The sequence below is a fragment of the Protopterus annectens genome, chromosome 3.part1 (genome assembly GCF_019279795.1).
Source record: "Protopterus annectens isolate FY-2018-M chromosome 3.part1, PAN1.0, whole genome shotgun sequence".
In the NCBI taxonomy this organism is placed as follows: domain Eukaryota; kingdom Metazoa; phylum Chordata; order Ceratodontiformes; family Protopteridae; genus Protopterus; species Protopterus annectens.
Window position 1 is genome coordinate 1,108,629,745 of NC_056732.1, and position 26,764 is coordinate 1,108,656,508.

The 26,764-nt window shown below is 42.5% G+C and overlaps 1 protein-coding gene across 10 annotated transcripts in view; it reads right to left on the reverse strand.

Annotated features, from left to right (window-relative positions):
* The window catches only part of PTK2 (protein tyrosine kinase 2), a 4,250,095-nt gene that overhangs the window by 2,734,739 nt on the left and 1,488,592 nt on the right, over positions 1–26,764 (reverse strand). For all 10 annotated transcript variants that reach the window (XM_044067250.1, XM_044067257.1, XM_044067247.1 and 7 more), the window contains one exon: positions 22,395–22,482. In XM_044067250.1, coding sequence (XP_043923185.1) covers positions 22,395–22,482 — 88 coding nt within the window. The remainder of the gene's footprint in view (positions 1–22,394; positions 22,483–26,764) is intronic.

Here is a 26,764-nt window from a genome sequence, read left to right on the forward strand (position 1 = left end):
GTGCTTATAGCATAAATGAATGCAATAGGTTATCCACTTAGAAATGGTTTGTTTTGAAATGGCCTTCCTCTCTGCCTCTGCAGCAAAGCCAACTAGCATCTGTTCAGATTTTCTGAGAGGCTTAGTCCTGTCTAAATAAAATCTCACTTCTCTGTGCACGTCCAAAGAATGCAGTATTTGTTCCCTTTGTTTTGTGGATTTGGGAAAAAAGTAGGCAAATGAATGGACTGATTAAGGGCCACACTAGACACCACATTGGGCATAAAGGAAGGACTGGTTCTGATGGACATCCTGTCTGCATGGAAGATTATGAAGGGCTCCACTGCCATGAGGGCCTGTAATTCAGACACACTTCTTGCTGAAGTGATGTCTAGAAAGAAGGCTGTTTTCCAAGAAAAGAATTTCAACTCTGCAGTTGCAGCTGGCTCAAAAGGAGGTAGAGTGAGCTTTTCCAATACAAAGTTAAGGTCCCAGGCTAGGGTAGGGGCTCTCCTGGGAGGTCTTAAATTTTTGGACCCTCTAAGGAATTGCTTTAGCAGGGGGTGAGAGAAGAGGGGTGGTTCAGTATTATAATGTGCTGAAATGGCAGAGTCATGAATTTTAATTGACGAGAAGGAAAGGCCCTTGTGGATCATCTCTGTTAAGTACTGAAGAATATGTGGAAAGCTGGGCACTGTTGTGCCCATCCCCTGAGTATGGCTCCAGGAACAGTATCTTTTCCACTTTTCAGCATAGGATTTTCTAGTACTAGGCTTCCTTGCCTCCAGAATGACATCTAGCACCTGCTTACTGAGGGATGCAATTGGAGAGCTCAAGGAATTAACTAGGCTGCAAGGTTCAGGGTTTGAAGCTGAGGGTGTAGACTCTGGCCCTCCTGCTGGGACAGCAGGGAAGGGGTCTGAGGCAGGTGCCATGGTTCCAGCACTGACATACTGCGCAAGAGGGGGTACCAGTGCTGGTGTGGCCAGTCTGGTGCAACCAGTACTGCCCTTGGTTTGTCCTGTTTGATCTTTAGCAGGACATTCGAGAGGAGAGGCAGAGGAGGAAAGGCATAAACTGAGAGGCTTTTCCAGGTGAAGGACAGGGCATCCACTTTCCAAGCTTGACTGTGGGAAGTCCTTGTGCAGAATTTGTCCACCTGGTAGTTCTGAGGGGAGGCAAACAGGTCTATCGCTGGATTCCCCCATTTGTTTCTCAAAAGGTTGAATATCTTTGGTTCCAGTTTCCACTCGTGTGGGTCCATGAGATTTCTGCTTAGGTCGTCTACCAGTGAATTTGGCTTGCCTGGCAGGAACTGAGCTTGTAGGTGCACTTGGTAGCTCAAGGCTGTGTTCCACAGAGCCATGGCTAGTCTGCAGAAAGGCTACGAGTGGGCTCCCCCCTGCTTGTTTATGTACCACATTACAGTGGTGTTGTCCGTCTTTACCAATAATTGTCCTGGAAGAATGTGGTCCTTGAAGGCTGTCAGAGAATTCTGTACAGTTAACATTTCTTTTTGATTGATATGCAGGTGCATCTGACTCAGGTTCCACTTGGCCTGAATGCACTGCCCTGCAAAGTGAGCCCCCCATGCATAGTCTGATGCGTCTTTTGTTAGGGTTTGGGTGGCAGGGGGTAGAGTGAATGGGAGCCCCTTGTTGTGATAGCAGGACTCTGCCCAACAAAGGAATTCTGCCTTTATACAAGGAATGATAGGAATCGATTCCAGGTCCTGAGAATGTTGACACCACAGGCGTTTTAGAAACCATTGTAGTTTCCTCATATGCAGTCTTGTATATGGAATTAGTAGAATGCAAGAGGCCATGAACCCCAGGGCTTGCAGGATTTTCCTTGCAGATAGCTGGGTCTTTGTGGCCAGTAGTTTGAAGTAGGCTGTCAAACTTGTTTCTCTGGCATGAGGTAAGCTATCTGGGAAGTTGTATTCAAGCTTGCTCCCAGGAACACAATTTGTTGGCAGGGTACTAGATGAGATTTCTTTTTGTTTATGGTGTACCCCAGTGAGATTAGAAGTTTCTTTACAAATGGCAGATGTTTTAGTAGCATGCCCTGACTTTCTGCCTGAATTAGATAATCATCCAGGTATGGATATATTTTTGAATATTTCTTTGTCTGTAAAAATGCAATGACTGGAGGCAGACACTTTGTGAATACCCTGGGCGCAGTAGATAAGCCAAAGGGAAATGCAGAGAACTGATAGTGGATGGAGCCTGCTCTGAAGTGTAGGTATTTCCTGCAAGATTCCCTTATTGAAATGTGCAGGTAAGCTTCCTTTAAGTCTAAAGTTGCCAACCAGGCATCTTTGCCTAGCATAGGAAGCAGCTGTTGAAGTGTTAGCATTTTGAATTTTGGGATTACCAAAAAGGTGTTTAGAATAGAGAGGTCCAGGATAGGATGCCAGGAACTGTCTTTTCTGGGTACCAGGAAAAGTCTTGAGTAAAAAAACTTGTTGCCTTTCTTCTGCTGGGACAGGCTGAATAGCCCTTATACTTAGAAGAGAGAGAACCTGCTGTTGAGCCTCTGCCCACTGATTTCGGGGTAGGTCTGGCCAACCGTTTGGAGTTGGTAAGGTATAGAAGTGGAATCTGTATCCTTGGAAAACTATATTTAAAACCCATTTGTCCTGGGTAATGAGTTCCCAGTTTTTGCATGCAGGGTGATCCTTTCCCCCTAAGGGAGCAGACACAGTTGAGCTGGGCTTGGAAGGTTTAAGGTTAAGTCATTGTGACATTTTTCCATAGGGGGGGTGTCTTACTACTTCCAGCTTTGGAAGGGGGAGTCCCCCACTGCTTAGGCCTGGGAGTACCTTGAGACTGTAGCCTAGGTGGTCTGCTGTTCCTGGGTTTGGACTGAGAAGGCCTGTAAGAGACAGGAAAGGACCAATTCTTAGAAGGCCAATGTCTACTAAATCTGGGAGGCTGTACTTGCAATAAATATTTAACTGTTTGCATAGATTTAGCTCTTTCCTCCATCTTTTTAAGGATGACTTCTGCTTTGTTGCCAAACAGATGGTCTTGGTTTAAGGGAGCATCCAGTAATTTAGCTTTAACATGACCTGGCAAATTTTGCTCCTTAAACCAGAAATGCCTTCTAAGTACAGACCCAGTGACAGCAGCCCTGCAAGATGCCTCTAAAGAGTCAAAAAGTACAGTTGTGTACACTTACCATAAATGTACATGTTAGAGTGTATTCACTGTTGCAGTCTTTACATTTGGGTAATCTGCTGGCAGGTTGCTTTCAGTCAGCCTGATTAACAAAGTCTTGGGTCCTGCATCGGCTGCTGTCCCTTCTTCCATGACATCAGGTCGTCAGGGGTATAAAACATGCAGCCGACACCATTACATCAGTTTTCCTTGCCCCAAATGTCAGGTGTTCCCCAAATGGGGAGCAAATAAAATTAAAAACACAAAAATATACCTCCAACCAAAAGCAAATATACCAAAAAGGCTTTTAAGCAGAGTAAATGAAAGTAGAGGTATAGTCAGAAAAAAAACAGAGGGCTGGAAGGAGGGTAACCAGGACTGCAACAGTGAATACACTCGAACATCTACAGTTATGGTAAGTGTACACAACTCTACTATGTTCTTCGTGTTTCACTGTTACAGTCATGACTTTTGGGTAGATTCGCAAAGCTATGGTTGGGAGGAGGAATTTATACAGCAATAGGACCAGCTATAAGGCCCTGCAAGACAGCAGTGGCAAAGCCAGCTCTGGATTTAGAGAAAATTGGTAAATGATAATGCTTGTTGAAAGTTATGTGCAGAACTCCAGGTAGCAGCTTCTAGAATATCCCTAGTAGGAACACCTCTGAGAAAGGTTGCAGAAGTAGATGCAGCCTTGGTGGAGTGAGATCTGATCCCCTGGGGGATAGGTTTTCCATGGTGCTTATAGCAGAAATGAATGCAATGACTTTTCCACTTAGAAATGGTTTGTTTTGAAATAGCCTTCCCCTCTGCCCCAGCAGCAAATGCTACCAGCAATTGTTCAGATTTTCTTCGAAATTTTGTTCTGTCCAAGTATAATCTAAGTTGTCTGTGCACGTCCAAGGAATGCAGAATCCGTTCCCCTTTGTTCTGTGAATTGGGAAAGAAGGTTGGCAAATGAATGGACTGATTAAGAGCCACACTGGAAACCACCTTGGGCATGAAGGATGGATTGGTCCTCAGAGATACCCTTGTCTGCATGAAAGATGATGAAAGGCTCCATTGACATAAGTGCCTGTAATTCAGATATCCTTCTAGCTGAAGTGATTGCTAAAAGGAAGGCTGTTTTCCAAGAAAGAAATTTTAAGTCTGCAGTAGCAGCTGGCTCGAAAGGAGGTACAGTGAGCTTTTCCAAAACAAAGTTAACGTCCCAGGCAGGGGTAGGAACTCTCCTGGGTGGTACCAAGTTCTTTGCCCCTCTGAGATACTGCTTGAGCAGGGGATTAGAAAAGAGGGGTGGGTTCGGTGTTATAGTGAGCTGAAATAGCTGAGACATGGATTTTAACAGAGGAAAAAGACAGGCCTTTGTGAAGCATCTCAGTTAAGTATTGCAAAATCTGAAGTAAATTGGGCACTGCTGTGTTCATCCCTAAAAATTGGTTCCAGGCACAGAATCTTTTCCATTTGTCAGCATAAGATTTTCTACTACTAGGTCCTCTCGCCTCCAAGATAACATCCATCACAGGTTTGCTGAGGGATGCTAAGGGTGAATTTAAGTGATTAGCCAGGCTGCAAGGTTCAATGTTGGAAGCTGAGGGTGCAGAATTTGGTTCTCCTGCTGAGACAGCAAGGAAGGGGTCTGAGGCAGGTGCCATAGAAATATGTGTGACACACTGAGCAGGAGTGGGTACCAGTGTTGGCGTGGCCAGTCTGGGGAATCAAAATCATTCTTGGTTTGTCCTGTTTGACTTTTAGCAGAACTTTGGAGAGCAGAGGCAGAGGGGGAAAGGCGTAGACTGATATATTTTTCCAGCTGAAGGACAGAGCATCCACTTTCCAGGCTTTTTTGTGGGGAGTCCCTGTGCAAAACTTGTCTAACTGGTAGTTCTGGGGGAAGGCAAACAGATCTATGTCTGGACTCCCCCATTTGCTTGTCAACATGTTGAAAATCCGTGGTTCCAGTTTCCACTCATGTGGGTCCGTGACATTTCTGCTTAGCCCGTCTGCCAGTGTATTCAATTGTCCTGGCAGGAATTGCAGGTGCACTTGGTAGCTCAAGGCTGTGTTCCACAATCCCATGGCTAGTCTGCAGAGGGGGTAGGAACGTGTACCCCCCCCACTGCTTGTTTATGTACCACATAACCGTGGTGTTGTCCATCTTTACCATTAGTTGTCCTGGAAGAATGTAGTCCTTGAAGGCTGTCAGAGCATTCTGTACAGCTAACATTTCTTTTTGATTTATATGTAGGTGCATTTGATTTGGATTCCATTTGCCCTGAATGCACTTTCCTGCCAGGTGAGCCCCCCCCATGCATAGTCTGATGCATCTGTAGTTAGGGATTGGGCGGCAGGGGGTAGTGTGAATGGCAGTCCCTTGTTCTGGTAGCAGGACTCTGCCCACCATAGGAACTCCAGGCATAGGCAAGGTATGATAGGAATCACTGTTTCCAGGCTGTGACAATGTTGACTCCACAGACCTTTAAGTACCACTGTAGTTTCCTCATATGCAGTCTTGCATATGGAATTAGAAGAATGCAGGAGGCCATGAACCCCAAGGCTTGCAGTATTTGACTTGCAGATTGCAGGGTTTTTGTGGCCACTTGTTTGAAGTAAGTTACCAAATGAATTTGCTTCTCTGGTGTAAGGAAAGCCATCTGGGCAGTTTGCACCTAGGAATGTAATCTGTTGAGAGGGTACCAGTTGTGATTTCATTTCGTTTATGGTGTAGCCCAGACAATTTAGAACCTTTTTTTACAAACGCCAGATGATTTAGAAGTATGCCCTGGTTTTCTGCCTGAATTAGACAATCGTCCAGGTATGGATATATTTGAATATTTCTTTGCCTGCAAAATGCAATTACTGGAGCCAGACACTTTGTGAATACCCTGGTCGCTGTAGACAAGCGAAAGGGCAGTGCAAAGAACTGATAATGCAAGTAGCCTGCTTTGAAGCGTAGGTATCTTCTGCAAGATTCCCTGATTGGGATGTGCAGGTATGCTTATTTTAAATCTAGAGTTGCCAACCAGGCATCTTTGCCTAGCATAGGAAGTAACTGGTGAAGAGTCAGCATCTTGAATTTTGGAATGTCCAGAAAGGTGTTTAGAGTAGAGAGGTCCAGAACTGGATGCCATGATTTGTCTTTTTTGGGTACCAGGAAAAGCCTGGAATAGAAACCTTGTCACTTTTCCTCTTCTGGTACTGGTTGAATAGCCCCCATGTTTAAGAGGGAAAGTACTTATTTTTGAGCCTCTGCCCACTGATTTGGGGGCAGGTCTGGCCACCCGTTTGGTGTTGGCAACGTGTGGAAATGAAATCTGTATCCCTGGGACACTATATTTAAAACCCATTTGTCCTGGGTTATGAGTTCCCAGTTTTTTGCATGAAGAGCAATCTTTCCCCCCCAAAGGGGTGGCGAAAAGGTAAGTGCTTGGTAATTTTAAAGGAAAGTCATGGAGACTGTTTACCATGGGGGGTGTCTTATTATTTCCAGATTTGGAAGTGGAGGCCCCCCATTGCTTAGTTCTGAGAGTCCCATGGGACTGAAACCTGGTGCTTTTGCAGTGTCTGGGTTTGGCTTGAGAGGATCTGGAAGGAGCTGGAAAGGACCAATTCTTAGTAAGCCAGTGCCTACTAAATCTTGGAGGTTGCACTTGTAAGAAATCTTTTACAGTTTGCATAGATTTAGCTTTATCTTCTATCTTTTTTAGAACTTCTTCAGCCTTATTGCCAAACAGGTGGTCCTGATTTAAAGGAGCATCCAACAATTTCGCTTTAACACAATCAGGCAGAGATTGCTCCTTACGCCAAGCATGCCTTCTAAGCACAGACCCAGTAACAGCAGCCCTGCAAGAGGCCTCTAAAGAATCAAAACCACATTGCAAATTATGTTTTCCAACTTGTTCAGCAGAATGCAATACATCCTGTAAATCTTTACTTTCCACACAGTCAGAAATCAACATCATTTTCTGTTTAAGCAGTCCAGTAATATGCTGTTGATATGAATTTGGCAGTTTAAAGTCCTGATTGCCAAGGTTGCAGAAGTATAAACCTTTTTACCCTATCTATCCAGCGCCCTGGAGTCTCTATCAGAAGGGGTAGGAGTTTTAGCAGTAGAAACCTTAATGCCCTTGGGCCCCTGAGAAATGGTTTCTAGATCTGCAACAGGATTTCTGAAAAGGAACTTGTGGGACTCAGGAACCCTGTAGTATCTCTGTCAGGTTTACTAGGGGCCATAGTGGATTCCGAAAACACATCATCAACAATGTCTAGTACAGGAGGTATAGCCAAAGGCCTATGCTGAGGTGGAAGAAGGAAATCCCTAAGCCTCTTTTTTGAATTAGAAAATTCCTGACTTTCCCAGTGGAAATGCTTCCTTAAGGTATGTAAAAAATTTCCCCAAAAGAAAAGTCCTCGGGGGGGGGGGGGGGGTGTAATCTTCTGCATCAGAATCCTCATAAGTAGGTATGGACAAATCCAGGTCATTAGAAGAGTCAGAAGAAACAGAGTCCTGATCAGAAGATTCATAGTCAAGCTCAGCCCTAGGTCTTTTAGAAGGGGGGTTGACTACCACTGATTAGAGTAAATAGAACTTCAGCCATTTTGATAATTTGTTTTTTAGGCATAGGGGCCTGAACATGTGGCCTGGGCGTCGTTTTTTTAGACAAAGATTAAGATTTAGGCCTTAGCATTGAAGGTGGAGTCGGTTTAATATGCAAGTCTGTAGGCCTGAATACATCCTCAGAAGCCGGTGCCTGCACAGCTGCTCCAGACCCATCCAAGGTAGAGACATCCACGGGTTCCATAGGTGAAGCATCTCTCGGCATACCGAACTCCAAATGGGTCTCAGTAGAGGCCTGCGAGTCAGAAGTAGTGGGTATCAGGGGCTGCGAAAGCGCCTCACTGAGTACCGGTGAACTGGCAACTGGCTTAGGAGAAGCGTCGTCGGCAGCTTTGGACCTCGATGGCCTGTCTCTGTCTTTATCTTTGCATTTTTTCGGAATCCCGGTAGTCTGATAGCTAACGGATGTCATTTCTGGATAATTAAACCGAAAATCGAAATATTTAGAAGCAAAAATGTACCTCCAACGGATAGTGTGCTGATTAAATAAAGCACAAAACCAACAACAAGGTACATCGTGCTGAGGGCCTAGGCAAGGAATACAGTACAAATGAAAATCTTTATGAGGTATTTGCTTTCCGCAAGTAATGCAGTTATTAACTTTTACTGACATCGGTAAGGAGCAAGAAAAAGTTTCCCCAATGGGGTATTTAGCTTTAAGTTGAAGACTTCGGTTCTGAAACTCGAAAATTAAAATTTCAGGAGTCGGCCAACCGGCAATTGCGAACTGCTTCTGCTTCGGGCACCGCACGGCAAGAAAGACCGATGTACTGGCATTGGCTGCATGTTTTATACCCCCTGACGACCTGACGTCATGGAAGAAGGGACAGCAACCAACGCAGGACCCAAGACTTTATTAATCAGGCTGACTGAGGGCAACCTGCCAGCAGATTACCCAAATGTAATGACTGCAGCAGTGAAACACGAAGAACATCCACATTGCAAAGTATGTTTACCAACTTGTTCAGCAGAATGCATTAAATCCTGTAGTTCTTTATTTTCAACACAGTCAGGAATCAACATCATTTTCTGTTTTAGTAGTCCCATAATATGCTGCTGATACTTTAACATATGAAACTGCCAGTTTAAGGCCCTAATAGCCGAAGTAGCAGACGTGTATACCTTCTTACCTCATCTGTCCAAGGCCCTGGAATCTCTATTAGAGGGGATAAAGTTTTTGGCAGTAGTAGCCTTAATGCATTTAGGTCCTTGGGAAATGGTCTCTGAGTCTGCAGTAGGTTTCTTGAAGAGGAACTTGTGAGAGTCAAGTACTCTGTAATACCTGTCAGGCTTCCTGGGAGCTGGAGATAAAGTGTCTGGAGCCAGTTTAGATTCCAAGAAGGCATCCTCTAAAATATCCAGGACAGGAGGGATAGCTAAAGGCCTGTGCTGAGGGAGGAATAAAAATTCCTTAAGCCTCTTTATGGAGTCAGAGTAATCCTGGCTTTCCCAGCGGGAATGCTCCCTAAGAGTGTGCAAGGTTTCACCAAAAGAAAAATCTTCTGGAGAGGAAGCAGTGGGAATGGAATCCTCTGCATCAGAATCCTCATAGGTAGATGAGGGCAAATCCTGGTAATTACAAGAAACAGAAATTTCAAAATCCTGATCAGAAGGGAAATTAGTTCTAGGTCTCTTAGAGGGTGAAGGCTGGCTTCCCCTAATTAAAGTAATAAGGTCTTCAGCCATTCTTATCATTTGTTTTTTAGGCATATGGGCCTAACCATGCGATTTTGACGTTGGTTTTCTGGGCGTGGGTCGAATTTTAGGCCTTGAAGAAGATGGCGTTGGTTTGAAATGCAAGTCAGTAGGCCTGAATACACCCTCAGAAGCCAGTGCCTGCACAGCGGCTCTGGACCCTTCCAAGGTAGAGACATCCGCAGGTTCCATAGACGAAGAAGCATCTCGCGGCATACAGGACTCCGAATGGATCTCAGTAAAGGCCTGTGAATCCGAAGTAGCGGGTATCAGGGGCTGCGAAAGCACCTCAGTGAGTACCGGCAAACTTGCGACTAGCTTAACGGAAGCGTCATCAGCAGCTTTGGACCTATGCAGCCTGTCTCTGTCTTTATCTTTACATTTTTTCGGAATGTCGGTAGTCGGGTGGCTTACCGAAGCCATTTCTGGATAGTTAAACAGAGTTCCAAAATAAATCATTGTTTATTGCCTGCACTGGAGCTTTTTTCCCCGGGCCTCTACTGAAAATGGATATTATGTCCAGCTAGACTAGCCCAGTCAACAAATGTAAAATAAATAAAATAAATAAAATTTGCTGCAAAAATAAACTGACGAATAGTCCAGGGGTTGAATAAGGGACAAAACTGAAAGTGAGGGATGTCGTGGGCTGGGCCTAAGCAAGGAATGCAGTACGAATGAAAATCTTTATGAGGTATTTGCTTTCCACAGGTAATACAATTGTTAACTTTTATTGACATCAGTTAAGAGCAAGAAAAAGGATCCCCAACGGGGTACTTAGCTTTTTTGAAGACTTCGGTTCTGAAACTCGAAAACGAAAATTTCAGGAGTCGGCCTGCCGGCACTTGCGAACTGCTTCTGCTTCGGGCACCACGTGGCAAGAAAGACTGATGTAATGGCGTTGGCTGCATGTTTTATACCCCTGACGACCTGACATCATGGAAGAAGAGACAGCATCCGACGCAGGAATCCAAAACTTTGATATTCAGGCTGTCTGAGGGTTACCTGCAGGCAGATAACCCAAATGTAATGACTGCAACAGTGAAACATGAAGAACATCTGTTCTAAATTAACATTTCATTACACCTAGCAGAGACAATTTGATACCATTTTTAAATTTAACATTTCTCAAGAGTTTATCTGAAAATATACAACATGCATCAAATACACCTGCATATTTATGTCTGCAGACATCTTCACTTTAGAATGCTTAACATTTTGAAACAAACCTTTCTTTTCTACATATTTAAGCAACAAGATGGAAGGGAAAGGGGGAGAAAAGTAATTTGAACATGTATAATAGTTTGGAAATGTTCACAGAGCCCCCACCAGTCAGAGTTAGTGGATCACACTTACTTTCATACAGCAATAATACGGACACAATAGCTTTACTGCATATTTTGAATTTTAGGACAAAAAGAAAGGAATATCTAAATCAGCTTTTAAAATATTACTCCAGGTTCTCCATACCAATCCAAATTTTTTCTGCTTGATGGCAATATCAAAAACTTATGCAACACACCAAATTTAATCTTGTTTTGTTACACAGGACCACAAAAGTATATTCTACTATGACATAAAGCAAGTACAACTTGTTTGGACCAGGTTTTTAATTGCACTTTGTTAAGGGGAAAGTAGTCTTACACTTGGAGTAAAAGCATTTTTTTTTAGGTCTGGAAAACCTCCTCATCTTTAAATCAGGCAAACCATCAGCCTAGCCATATACATAGCCTACCATTACAACCAAAGAAACAATTATTTACCTTTCAAGTTTCTGCTGTCACACTAGGTAGAAATTCTAAGGCACTGTACCAAGAAACAAGACAGATTTAAGGAAAATTATTTCAAGATCCAATATCCTGAATGTAAATTAGCAATTCAATTTACTGATTCATCAGATGGCTTCAGATAGACATACTCAGGGTTTATATCACCATATCTTCAAAATGACCAAAGAGAGAGCATTTCTTATATTACCACCTAACCAAGTGAAATATGTAAATGAAAGACATTTAACACCACATAAGCAGCAAAGCAAATCAGCTAAGTGCACACAATTTACAAAACTCAAATGAGAACTGAACCACAAGTCAGCAGAAATACAGTTCCAGCTACCCTGGCAGATACATCAGCTTGGCACGTGAAATATATGGATACAAACATATTTCTCTAATGTATGAGCTAATGGTATATAAATGAGAAATTATCTTACCATATCAACAGCAAGCTGTCTATTTTGATAAGCTACTATGGTGAGCACACACATGAACAGCTGGGAACTCATAACAAAAGACACTTCCCAGCTGTTTTATTCATTCATTTAATTCCATGTTCAAGGCGAGAAGCATCTCCAACTAGCACATGCCAACGCATGATTTACTGAAACAAGGAAAGCACATCTGGTCCCAAGCTAACAAATTCTGCTCCCAAAGAAAATGAGCAACCACCTCTAAAGGCAAATAAATACAGATATAAAACTGTAGACCTGCCATACCCTCGTGTCTATCTGCCAGATGGAAGAAAGTCCTCCTAACACCAGGACTACGACAGCAGAATAATAAACAGTCACTGTGGAGGCCTCCCCTCAAAAACAAACTGGTATGGTATTTGACTGCATAAAGCACAGTTGTGTAAGATCTTATAATGATAGATATCATTCTCTTCACTGTTGCAGTATTCTTTACAATAAGGATCCCCTGCCAAGGGCGGCCCCATGTCCGGCCCGTATACCAAAGCCTTAAGGTTGCTTTAATGTACAATGTACATCACATGTATGCTCCCTGCGTATAGCATAGGGTATAAAGGTGACATCAGGACATAGCATCCTCAGAAATGAGAGCCCCAGTAAGAACACAAGTCCAAGGAAAAAAAAAAGAGATAACCAGTACATCCAGAAGAGAAAACCAGAGGGAAGGCGGGAGGGAGTGAATACCGCAACAGTGAAGAGAAGGATATCTACCGTTACAGTAAGATCTTACACAACTGTACTATGTCCTTCCATTTCACCGTCGCAGTATTCTTTGCAATAGGGAGAGTGCAAAAGCACAGGAAGAAGAGAGGGAGGAGGACTGACCAGCAGAGCTCTCCAGGAACACATATAGAATGGCTCCAGAAAGCCAGCACTAGCTCTGAAAATCACATCCAACTTATACTGCTTGGTAAATGTATGCACAGACAGCCAGGTAGCTGCCTCAAGAACAGAGTTAGTATCCAAACCCTTGAAAAAAGCACCAAAAGAAGCCACAGTCCTAGTAGAAAGAGCCTTAACAGAAGAAGAAAGGCTTTTGTCATGGAAGGTACAATAAAAAGAAATGGCTTTAGAAATCCAATAAATAAATAGTTTGCTTGGAAACCGCCAAACCTAAGGATCTAGGATGAAGGGAAACAAAGAGCTGATCAGATTTATAAAGTCTTAGTCTTATCCAAATAAAATCTGAGTTATCTATGCCCATCCAAGGTGTACAGCACCTTCTCACTAGCCGATTGCGGAGAAGGGGATAAAAGTGAGCAAATTAATAGATGAATTAAGAGACAACTCATTCACCACCTTGGGCAAAAAAGAAGGATTCATACAAAAGGACACCCTGTCCTTAAGGAAAACTAAAAAAAGAGGACAAGCCATAAGGGCTTGAAGCTCAAACACCAGTCTGGCAGAAGTAAGAGCTAACAAAAGTAAACTCTGCCAAGAACAATGTTGTAAAGGAAGCTGAACCTGCAGACTCAAAAGGAGCCTGGGTGAATTTTTCTAAAACTAAGTAAAGATCCCAGGGAGGAGGAGCAGACTTCCTGGGAGGTCTAATGTGAAAGATGCTTTTAAGGAACTGTTTAACCTCAAATCTAGAAGCTAAAGGAGGTGAAAAATGCACACAAGTCGAGATCGCTGACAAGTGGGCCTTAACAGATAAGCCAACCCAGCATTGAGCAATTCACACAGATAAGACAGAACTAAAGGAACATCCACAGAAAGTGGATCCAGGTTACAAGGCAGACACCAAACAGAAAACCTCTTCCATTTTGGATAAGTAGGATTTCCTAGTTGTGAGCTTCCTGCAGGACCCTAAGCATGTCCTCAGAAAAAGGTGTCTGTATGGAATCAAAATCTATCACCCACAGTGTCAGTTGAAGGGAGAACAGGTGAGGATAATAGCAGGTTAACTAGGTTAATGGCCCTGGGGCCCTTGCAAGCCTAGCCAAGAGTTTATCCCCAAGAAAGAAACCTCAGTCAGCACCTGTGGCCACTGTCAATGAGGGACAAAGGTGAAACCCCTGGGACAAATTTGTGGTTTCCCATCCATTATCAAAGGTTGAGTGTGAAGAGGGTCAGCGAGGTACTCTGTTTGACATGTATGGGAAGTCTATTCCAGAGATGGGGCAGCCTATGGGAGATAAACCTGTTTCTCCAGTAGGTTTTGTTGATGTTGCATATTAGATTTAGGCCTGTTGAGCGGGTAATACGCAAGGAGTTACAATTACAGATATGCAGCATCTCTAGTAGGGCAATGTCTGATATTGCCTTGTAGGCGAGACACAGATCACCTCTGAGCAATCTGTATTAGAGGCCACAAATTCTCTTTGTGAGGTATTTTTGTGGCCTTTCCAGTTGGTGCAGATGTTTGGAGAGGTACATACCAAACAGGGCATTATACTCAATTATAGGCCTAATGATGGAGTAGTACAGAGAGGTAATAACCTCCTTTTATCTGGATGCAATCCCTTTAATTATGAGAACCACCAAGTAAAAGGCTTTTCTGACCACTACTGCCACATGATGGTCGAATGCGAGACTGTTGTCAGCCCAAGTACCTAGGTCTCTCACCACAGGTTGTGTGCTTAGTGGGGTTTACCGTTGATGTGGTAATCAGTAGGGGCTATGTTTTTGCTGAATGGTATGATAATACATTTTTTTTAATTTAACTTAAGGCCATGACTTTGGCAACAGTTATTTGTAGCTGTGAGACCCTCTTGCAGTATATTGCCATCATTTGGGGAGTCAATGACAGCACCCAATTTACAGTCATCCTCAAATTTGGTCAGCCACAGGCCCTTTGCCTGGACCTCGGAGAAGTAGATGCCAAACAGTAGGGGTCCCAGGACAGATATCTGGGGAACACCACTAGTGACAAGTCTGCTGTCAGAGGTGGTGGTGCCTATTTTGACCTTGTGGGTCCTATCGGTGAGCCAGCTGGCTACCCACCTGATGAGATAGGGATTTACTTATTTGTTTACTGGGAAAGCACGACTGGACACATGTCCTTTTTCAGTGGAGGCCTGGGGAGAAAAGCTCCAGTTAGAACAAATATATATAAAAATAAATAAATAAATAAAAGTAACAAATACAAGTCAACAAATTCCAAGTAGACTAGTGTGCAATGTGATATACAATCTCATGTTATACAAACATTAGGATATTAGAATAATTTTATACATGCATAAGGAAATTAGTCACTCAGAGAGAGATTTAACATTACAATATAAGCAAAAATCACATAATATATACCAGTTTGCATTCAGTCTTTAATGAGCAATCCATATTTACACGGTAAATAACATTATAAATTATAATGTTATAAAATAATCAGCAAGTCAGAGTTAGAGAGGTTTATTCATCGTTTATAAGTATATAATTGGGTACACTGAGTAAACAGAGGTTGTATAGTGGATGGTGTGAGGCAGTAAAGGACTGTAGGCGAAACTGTGAAGAAGTCTGGAGAAGAGTTGGAGAGGTGGCTGTGGAGAGTGAATAGATAGCTAACAGCCGGGTAGAGCGAAGGCAAAAGTCACTTGCTAAGAACGTGATTTCTTAAGCTTGTTTTGAATAGAGCTAGGGATGCTACGGAGGTGATGTTTGATAGCAGCTCATTCCAGATTTTTCTTCTGCAGTTTGCAAAGAGGGAATCCCCTGCTTGATTTTTGGATATATGTTTTTATGTGGTGTTAGTTGGTGGATCGGAGTGGTCTGTTGGTAGCTTATGGTTGAAGAAGTGCTTGTAGGGCTGGTATTTTTTCTGGATCTGAGAGAATTTTATTGGCCATTGTTAGTTGTATGTAGTGTAGGAGTGTGATGGGTTCTAACCAGTTGAGTTGCCTGAGTGCAAGACAATGATGTGATCCAGCCGGTAAATTTATAGCATATCTTAAAATTTTATTGTAACAGGTTTCAAGACTTTGTAATTCAGATTTCTTAAGATTAGTGAGAATGGGGGCTGCATACAGTAAGGTTGAGATTAAGTGGGTTTGGGCAATGGCTATTTTGGTATTTTTAGTGAAGTAGTGTTTGTTCCTGTATAGGGTACCAAGTTTTTTATGTACTTTTTTAACTGTCTGGGAGATATGAACACGGATCCCAAGAAACAATCTGAGAGATTCTCCTCAGGTAAGAGAAATGAATACAAGTTGTACTACAGGTTAATAACAAGCAGAATGTTTAGAACTAGCTGGGGGAAAAAGAACAAAATATATAGCTAGATTGAGGTAGTGCCTTTGATTGCCTTAGAGGGTAAGGGGAGAGAGCCTTGAACAGATCAAAAACAGCTGAAATGCCAAACAGATGTCGTCCCAAGTGAGGCAAGCGGCAACAGTTAATTAACAAAACCACAGTTCGTATTTTAAGCTTACATGATATAAAAGGCTATAGGGATTTAACATGCAAGTCTCTTTTCTTGTTGGTTGTTTTCTGGTGACTCTACTCAGGTTCCCAACCTTTGTGAAATGGCATAAGGGGCACGTTAACACCACAAGTACGGGGACTACTCAATGGGACGTCAGGGACTGTGAAACTAAAAGAAAATGAAGAAAGCAGGATAAATAAAGGGAATACTATAGAAAGATACAGTCTGGATTTACAAAAAAAAGAAGTTATGTACTCACCATAATGTTCCATGTTTGTTGTCCTTGATCTCGCCTTCCTTCTTGTTGGTTGGGTTTGGAGCCAATCCTCGGCTCCGTTAGCCCCTATCCCATCATGCCTAGCAAGAGTTACCCAGATCTCATTTGTGATAACCCATAACACTAGACTACAATATGCAGATATATACACTATAGGCATATACAACAATATATGTATGTATGTATGTGTGTGTGTGTGTGTGTGTGTGTGTATGTATATATATATATATATATATATATATATATGTGTGTGTATATATATATATATATATATATATATATATATATATATATATATAATGTGTGTGTGTATATATATATATATATATATATATACATATATATATATATATATATATACACACACACACACACACACACACATATATATATATATATAGATATATATAGATATATATACATACATATATATATATATATATATATATATATATATATATAAACCCACCAAGTCATCAGTAGAAGGACTCAATCTACCAAACTCATAAGGCAGGAAGGGAATCAAGGCCTATATAGCGAAAAGATAGATAATTCCTCTCGATCATCCAGGAGGGGGAAGGAGGGTGGGATGCAAGAAGGAAGACGAGATGAAGGACAACAAACATGGAATGTTATGGTGAGTACATAACTTCTTTATGTTATGTTGTCCCTATCTCAACCTTCCTTCTTGTTGGTTGGGACCGTGTCCCCAGTGCACCTTCTTTTTGGGTGGCTCAATGGAATAGACTCTTCAGAACCGTGGAACGAAAGGATGCCCTGTTCCGGGAGGCCACATCTACTTGGTAATGAGTGATGAAGGTATGGGGATTAACCCATGTAGCTGCCGCACAAATTGAGTCTAAAGGCAGCCTGGCCTGAAAGGCAGTAGAGGCAGACAAGGTCCTAGTTGAGTGCCCTCGAATCTTTCCTGGCAGCTGTTTGTTCTGTGAGTTACAGACGTACGTGATGGAGTCTGAAAGCCATTTCGATAAAGTTACTTTTGAGACTGAAGTTCCTTTTCTATTCTCTGCAAAGGATACAAACAATTGGTCAGATTTCCTGAATTCCTGTGTCCTATGCAAGTAAAAACATAATTGCCTATGAACATCCAGTTGGTGCAGTTTATACTTTGCCTTGTTGCCATGATCCAGGAAGAATACAGGAAGTTCTACTGATTGGTTCAGATTGAACTCTGAGTAAACTTTTGGTAGGAAGGAGGGGTTGGTTCTGAGAGAAACCCTATCTGTGTGGAAAATTAAATAAGGGGGACGGAATGGATAGAGCTTGTAATTCTGATACTCTCCTAGCTGAGGTAATGGCAGTCAAGAAAATAGTTTTTCCCAAGTCAAAAATTTTAGAGAACAAGTACTGGCCGGTTCGAATGGAGGAAGAATCAAGGCAGCTAGGACTAAATTTAGATCCCAAGGAGGAGGTGGTTCTCTTATTGGGAGTCTCAAAAGGATAGTACCCTTTAGAAAAGCTTTGTATACCCTGTGGGACATAATGTTGGAACCCATTTCTCCCATATGAAAGTTGGAAATAGCAGCCAGCTGAACTCGGACAGTTGCTGCTGCTGCTCCTTGGTTAAAGGTTTCAGCGAAAAATTCGAGGATCTTTGAAATAGGTGCAGTAAAAGGATCAATACTATTTTTGGATGTCCAACAAGGGAAACATTTCCATTTGTTAGTATAACGTTTTCTCACTGAGGATTTGTGAGAGGAAATTAGAATATGTTGTACTGCAGGGAAGATGTCAGGAAGCCTGGCTAAGATGGGAAGTGGAGGAACCAAGCTGTCAGCTTGAAGGTCTGTAAGTTAAGGTGGAGTGCCTGACTAATGCACCAGCAAATCTGGAGCTGGGTCCAAGATCCAAGGCTCCTCCTGAAGATGGGGCCATAGAAACAGGAACCAGATTTGATGAAGCCAGTAAGGGGCAATGAGTATTAGCTTGCAACCCAATGATTTTGCTTTCTGAAGAACCTTGGGTAACAGAGGGAACGGGGGAAAGGCATACAGAATTCCTGGGTGCCAATCGTGAACAAGTGCATCCCTGGGTGATTGTCCTGGTAGGGGGACTATGGCAAAATAGCTGCTGCATTTGGCATTGATGGAGGTGGCAAAAAGGTCGCAGCAAGGCTGGCCCCACTTGCGAAAAATCTGGTTCGCAATATCCTGCTTCAGGGACCACTCGTGAGGCATTAGGATAGCCCTGCTTAGCTTGTCTGCTATCACGTTGGATTTCCTCAGAATGTGCATCACAATCAGGAAGTGTTGGGAAGACATTGCCCACTGCCACACTCTCAGAGCCTCTCGACACAAGGGGTAGGATCTGGTTCCGCCTTGCTTGTTGATGCACCATACTACTGACATGTTGCCCGTCTGAAGTGCAATCTGTGGTTAGGGTCTGGGCAGCTTGAGGTTGAGTAAATGGCAGTCCCTTGTTGTGGTTGTATGCTTCTGCCCACGAGAGGAACTCTGTCCTTAGACAGCGTATGATAGGAATGACTGTTTCCAGGTCTTGAGAATGTTGGCACCAAAGACTTAAGTACCATTGGAGTTTCCTCATATGCAGTCTTGCATATGGAATCATCAGTACACATGAGGCCATGAACCCAAGGGCTTGCAGTATTTTTCTTGCAGATAACTGGGTTCTGGTGGCCATTTGTTTGAAGTAGTCTGTCAGATAGACTTGTTATTCTGAGGTGAGTAATGCCATCTAGGAAGTTGTATCCAAGCTTGCTCCCAGGATGCAATCTTTTGACTGGGTACCAGTTTTGATTTCTTTTCGTTGATGGTGTAACCCAAGGAAGTTAGAAGGATTTGTCAGATGCTGCAGCAGCAATTCCTGACTGCCCGCCTGAATCAGGCAGTTGTCCAAGTACAGGTAAATTTGGATATTTCTCTGCCTGCCGTATGCAATGGCTGGAGCCAGGAATTTTGTGAATTCTCTGGGCGCAGTAGATAAGCCAAAGGGAAGTGCAGAAAACTGATAATGCATAGACCCCGCCCAGAAACGTAGATAATTCCTGCATGATTCCCTTTATGGGGATATGCAGATAGGCTTCTTTTAAGTCTAGGGTGATTAACCAGGCATCCTTGGCTAGCATAGGAAGAAGCTGTTGCATAAACATTTTGAATTTTGGTACCACCAGGAAGGTGTTGAGAATGGAAAAGATCCAGGATTGGGTGCCAAGAGCCCTCTTTCCTGGGTTCCAGGAAGAGTGTGGAGTAGAATCCTTGACCCCTCTGCTCTACTGGAACCGGCTGAATAGCTCTAATATTGAGCAGGGAAAGTACTTGGTTTTGAGCCTCTGCCCACTGGTTTGGAGGGAGGTCTGGAAACCCGCTTGGGGTTGGCAATGAATGGAAATAAATTTTGTACCCCTGGCATACAATGTTGAGGACTCACCGGTCCTGAGTGATGGACATCCAGTTTTTTGCATGAAGGGCAAGTTTTCCGCCTAAGGGCACAAGCAATTGGGTAGGGCTATGGAGTGGAGTAAAGAAATCATTGTGAGCTTTTTCTGTAAGCTTACCACTCACTCCTTTAGGAGTGGGGGCACTCCATTGCTTAGATCTCTGCATACCCTGAGACTGGGTGGTCTGTTTCCCCTGGGTCTGGTTTGAGAAGGCCTGGAGGGGGCTGGAAAGGACCAGTGTTTGGAAGGGCAATGCCTACTGAATCTAGGGGGTTGCATTTGTAAGAATTCTTTAAAAGTCTGCATAGACTTTGCTTTTTCTTCAATCTTTTTAAGAACCTCTTCTGCTCTGGTGCCAAACAAACAGTCCTTATTCAAAGGAGCGTCTAGTAACTTTGATTTGACATGGTCTGGCAAGGTCTGCTCCTTCAGCCAAGCATGTCTTCTCAGTACAGAGCCAGCAACAGGCAAGATACTTCTAGGGTGTTAAAGACATACTGCAAAGTATGCTTGCTGACTTGGCTTGCAGAGTGCATAAGCTCCTGCAATAGGTACAGGCCTGCGAATCCACTGAAGCGGGCATCATGGGCTGCAAAAGTGCCTCACTGAGTACCGGTGGACTGGCAACTAGCATAACGGAAGCGTCAGCGGCAGTTTTAGACCTATGCAGTCTGTCTCTTGTCTTTATCTTTATCTTTTTTTTAGAATATTGGTAGTCGGATGGCTTACCGAAGCTATTTCAGAATACAGAGATTGAGAGCAAAAGAATTTAGCAACAGAAAGAGCCCGACGACAAATGGTTCAGGTGTTAAAAAAGGCACAAAACTGACAGCAAGGGACGTCGTGGTCTAGGCCTAAACAGGTGACGTAGTAAGAATGAAAATCTCTGTGAGGTATTTGCTTTCCACAATTAACTTTTTCTGACATCGGTTAGAGCAAGAAAAAAGGATCCCCAACGGGGTACTTAGATTTAGAAGACTTCAGGATTATTAAATTTGTAAACGGAAATTCAGGCGGCGGCCGACCGGCACTTGCGAACTACTTCTGTGTTGGGCTCCTCGGCAAAAAAGACTGATGTAATGGCATCGGCCGAATGTTTTTATACCCCCAACGACCTGACGTCAGTCCTGGAGCGACAGCGTCCGACGCAGAAATACTAATTCTCTGGTATTCGGGCCGACTGAGGACTACCTGCAGGCAGATAACCCAAGTGTGATGACTGCAACAGTGAAACACGAAGAACATCTAGTAGACACCTCTTTCTCAGAACCATAGTCTAAAGAGAAGGGAATCTGGGATGAGTAAGCAAAGGATTCCTCATCTGAGTCCACCTCAGAGGAATCCAACAGAAGAGCCAGGCAAACCTCCAGGCTTTCACTAGACTTGGGAGAGAAGTCCAGCAGAGGTGGTAGACCCGAAAAATCAGACCGAGTTGTCTTTTTCACAGACAGCTGACAGCTGATCCACAGAGTGAGAAGTTCCCTCCATAGTTGTCTTTCAGAAAAAGGTTAAGATGTTGGTTTTCTAAATACAAAACTAAATTGAAAATCTGACTAAGGAGAGTCTTTGGAACACAAGCCTAACAAATGGAACAGGACATATGGTCGCGGGAAACACCAAGACAAAATAAGCACTTGTGATGGTCTTTATGGACACTGTCTCCTGCACTGGCATTTACCCTTTCTGGATGATATGAAACCAAAAAACAACAACAAAAAGATAAAAGCAAAACCCCTAATGGGGCACTTAATCTGAAATGGTTTGGTGAACCAGCGATGAAACAGACATTCATTCTGATGGCAACGAAGTTCTGAGAATGGTATGTCTGGATGTCACCTTTATGCCCTACACTATACAGTGCAATGAAAAAGTATTTGCCCCCTTCCTGAGTTCTTATCTTTTTGCATGTTTGTCACACTTAAATGTTTCATATCATCAAACAAATTTAAATATTAGACAAAGATAACCCATGTAAACACAAAATGCAGTTTTTAAGTAATGATTTTATTTATTAAGGGGGAAAAATATCTAAATCTACATGTTAGGCCACTGTGCATGTGTACAGCCTCTGTCCATCCTGTCACCTGCTGGGATACCTGTCTCTGCTATTTGCCAGTCACAGAGAGGCAGGGGCTGCTGTCCTCTCTCTCCCCTGGGATTGGTAAGCTGGCACTAACCATTCATTCCCTTGCTTTATGGCAAACTCTTCCTACACCATGTTTACTTCTCAAACCTAAAACATGGATTTATTCCGCTGCACCAAAAATACAGGTTGGGGTTGTTCTTAGATTAATGTAACTGGTATGACCACTGTATTATGGACAACACTACACCTTTAATTTCACAAGACATCTACACTACTGACTTTTCCCCTTCCTCCTTTAACAGTACTTGTAGTCAATTAGCAGTAGAAATCAATAATCAGCACAGATAAATACTGCTTACTTATGCTAGAAAATTAAGCCCCTGTTGAGACCACTCAAACAACTTTGAAAGAAAGATGTGCAATAAAGAGGAGAACTTACACTTCCTTCAGTAACATTTAATTTCTATTTCAGAATCGCCTAAAACTGCTGCAAAATTAAATACAAGAGAAAAGTATCAAAGACCTCAATTCTCTCTATAATACCAAAACACTTACTTGATGATAGAAAAAATTTAGTGTTGGTTTGTCCTCTGTAAACTGGTTCAAAAAACCTTTTGGTAAATAACGAATTCGGAGTTCATACCTGAAAAACATTTAAACTTATGTTAGAAATATTATACAATGATTTTTCAAACATATCTCTGTGAAAACAATAATGATGGGAAATGGTTTTGTTATAAAAAAACAGACATTAAAAAGCAGAAGGCTTTCACACAAGGATTAAAACATTGATATCAGTGTGTCATGTCTAGCTCTGGGTAGCAGATCCACTTGGGACTGCTGAAAGAATTATTCTGGGAATATAAAATAATAGTAACTATCTGGGGGGCAGACTAATGTATTACATTTTTCATTCCCATTTTATTTGCCTGTGAGAATCAACTTGATGCCTGACGAAAGAAAATAGGTTAGCTTGTGTCTGCCGTTCTACCCTAGGACAACTGAAACGCTGCACTGATTAATGCTTATGATCTAGTGTTATTCACAGTCATTCATAATCTGATGATTTCAAGAGAAACTGGTTTTACATACCATCAGTTTATCACAACTTTTAACAGCTTAGCCTACAAAGGAAGCAGGGCAGAAGTGAGAGTCCCCTAAAGTTGATCCTCAAAACATCGACATGGAAAGTGCAATTGTTACACACACACACACACACACACAAAATTTAAAACTGAAGTATTTCAGGGAGTTTTGACATTTGCTGGTGGACATGTGACTTGCACACTATTTAGTGCTCCTATTTTTGGTATTTGCTCGTGTGCCTTGCATTGCTGTCATGTAGTCACAATAATATTTACAATAATGTATATCAAAAGAACAAATACAGAGACATTTTTGGGGTTCCAGTATGGAAGTGAGTGAGTAGATGGTCTGTTTCAGCACTCCTATCAAAAAGAATAATGTCTGACCCCATGGCAGATGTTTTGTAATTTGCTCACACCACCACCACCTCAATGACCAGTGCATGCTCCTGTGTGTTAGTCAGTCTGTCCATTGTGTATGTGTACTGACACGTGGAGAGCCTCTGTCCATCCTGTCACCTGCTGGGGTACCTGTCTCTGCTACGTGCCAGTTACAGTGAGGCAGGGGCTGCCCTCCTCTCTCTCGGGATTGGTAAGCTGGCAGTAGCCATTCATTCCCTTACTTTATGGCTTTACTTGCTGTCATGTAGTCACAATAATATTTACAATAATGTATATCAAAAGGACAAATACAGACATATGTTGGAGCCTTGTCAGTATGGAGGGGAGTGAGTAGGTGGTCTGTTTCAGCACTCCTATCATAGGTTGGTACTAGGCTATCGGCCCTTGGGCCTATACAAGCCTAGCCATAATAATTCCTGGCTATTTCTTCCCACAGTATTTACTTCCCGTGGACCCATCTAGCAGGGCGACTGACATGATCCCGGGGGTGAATTTCCTATCTCTCATCCAATCATCAAGGTTCCTTTTGAAGAGGGCCAAAGAGGGCTCTGCTTGACATGTATAGGCAGTCTATTCCAGAGTCTGAGGAGCCTCTGGGTCAGGAACCTATCCCTCCAGCATGTTTTGTTCATTGTGATGACAAGGTTTAGATCCCTGCAGCGTGTGTCTCTGAGGGATTGGGATTGCTTTAAGTGTAGCATGTCCAACAGCTCTGGGTTTCACATGGCCTTGCATGTTAAGCAGAGATCGCCTCTGAGTAGACGATATGCGACAGAGTATAGGTGGAGTTTTTTTAGATGGTCAGCATAGGGCACCTGCTTTAGGCCTGTGATTCTTTTAGTGAGGTATTTCTGTGGCTTTTCCAGTTGTTGCAGATGTCTTGAGAGGTACATACCAAACGGGGCGTTATATTCTATAACGGGTCTAATGAGGGATGAGTACAGTGGGACAATAACCTCCTTTTTTCTGGATGAAAAGCCTTTAATGATGAGGTGCGCCCACATAGAAGGATTTCCTGACTGTTGTGGCGATGTGTTTATCAAAGGTGAGACCACTGTCCACATGTGTGCCCAAGTCTCTTATCACACTTCACACAAGTCTAAATGCTGGTGAAATGAGAAATCCTATCTTAAAGAATATCTGGCACAGTGCCCATGTTGAATGAAAAGTGTGAAAAATAAGAGACATTCAGCCAGATCAGCAAGCAGAATACTAAATAATACTTCAGACAGGCAGAATGACCAGAACCATGTATCCAGCACACAGGAATCTGAGAGAAAGATGGAAAATGCAGCCATGTCACTTGAAAGAAAAAGTGATCAAATGCATGCTGAATTCTAAGTCGAGTAGCACACTGCAGGAATATACAACAGTGAAGTATAAAAAGATCTATCAGAGAGAGGAAACCCTTTCTTCCCACTCATATACTTTGGCCACCCTATAAACATTTGAGAAGGAACCAAGAAAAAATTATCGCAACAGAACTGAATCAAGACAGACTAGCAGAGAAATTAGTGGAAATAGCAAAAAGGGAGAATATCAGATTCTCAGCAATACTAGAGACTGTGGAAAGTGACAACAGCTTGGAATTTATAAAAAAAAGTGTCTGTAAGAATGGACTGAAAGAGTTCCAAATGGGCCCACAGAGTGAACTGTACATCAGCCACAAATAAAAAGCAACCCAGACCAATGTTAGTCGAATTTCTGTCATACTTGCAAAAAAGAGGCGATTCTTTCAGTTTTATGAAAAAAAAAAGGAATGATTTTCCAGATAGGGGATGCCATAATATATGCAGGCAATGACTACTCACTGCATTCCTCCTGACCATTCGAAAATGTAAAGAAACGCACCTCTGCTTTAAAATGCTCTAGCCTGCACTGTTTCAGGTGTTTTGTCCTACAGGACAGAAAATGTACTCTGATCCAGAGCAAGCATTACAAGAACTGAGAAGAGAATTAATTCAATGAATGGGAAGAGTACAGGGGAAAATGGATGGTCTCCCCAAGGGGAATGAAGACATAAGGACTATAAAGGAATGGGAGGTTGGCATAATGGTTAGGGTGTTTACCTTACAAACACAAGGTGCAGGGTTTGATCCCCACATGGGGTAACTGGCTAGGTTTAAAATAGCCCACAAGGGCAGCTGGCCTAGTACTAATCTGTGTATATCTATGTGTATGGAACTGCAGAGGAGAGAATGCCAGTTCCCACTCCTCCAGCAGAGGGCGCTGGATAAATCAAAGCAGGTGAAATCAATTACTGAACAGTTTATGGAAGAAAAAGGGACACAGCAGATAGCAATGGTAGAAGAAGAGCAAGTGTAAAGGACGGACATTATATAACTAAGAGAAACAAATGATGATGCAGGGATATAAAAGAAAGTGTGGACGATTAGTTTTATTCATATTATGGATTAGGGCTACTGACAAGCTGGAAAAAACTTGAAAAGGATGAAAGCTAATGCTAATTAGCTGAGACATTCAGCCAAAAAGGAAAACTAAGTATGGCAGGGACTGTTGAATTTTGGAACTAAGGCTCACCTACCATTAGTTATGTAATTCAGGGACAAGTATCTCTACTCTGGTTTGTTAGCAAACACAGCTGTATTGACTATGTCAACTCTTAGCATGCATGAGCATTCACTGCCTTATCTGTTCTCATAGGGGATTACAGTTATTCTCTCACTACCTTGTGTTTGAAAATTAATATGCCTGAAGATTTACTTTAAGGCAGAAGAAACACTAGACTGGTAAATTTAACAAATATCATAAAAGTGATTAAACAGGGTGAGACAATGAAGGTTGTAGCTTCTTGACATGTGCTAAATGAAGGATTTAGATAGGGAAGGGCTAACTATTGGGAGGAGGGGCCTGCATACTATGTGGCAGTAGACTATCAATATCAACTGATGCTAAGCAGAGTACATGGCTCTCACACAGATAATGGGAAGCAACATGGAGGAGGGCATATCTGAAGACAGTATACCTGAAATGGGACCTGGAACACTAATAAATAGTGTTGCTTTGAATTATAAAAGAAACAACCAGTTTTTAATGGTGGAAGAGATTCTTGGTCTTCTGCATGGTGGGGAGGATGGAAATTTTGCTCATAGGCAAGATAGCAGAACCTCAACAAGATACTGTTATAACTGCAAAAAAAAAATTAAAGAGGGAGTGTAGTAGGCAAAAGAGAATACCGTAGGAATCTAAGAATCAAGGAAACCTGGTTTAATTGTCAGTTGCTTCTTGTATACCAATAGTATTAGTCCACTACCTAGGGGAACCTTTTCCAAAAGTAAGAATGGAAAAGGATGTGCTACAATAGGGGAAGGGGATCTTAGTAAATAAGGGAGGCTGGGGCTGTAGGCCTGAAGTAACTTCCTGAGGCTAATGGAGACTTAGCTATTTGGCCCATACCAGGACCAGACACACAGGAAG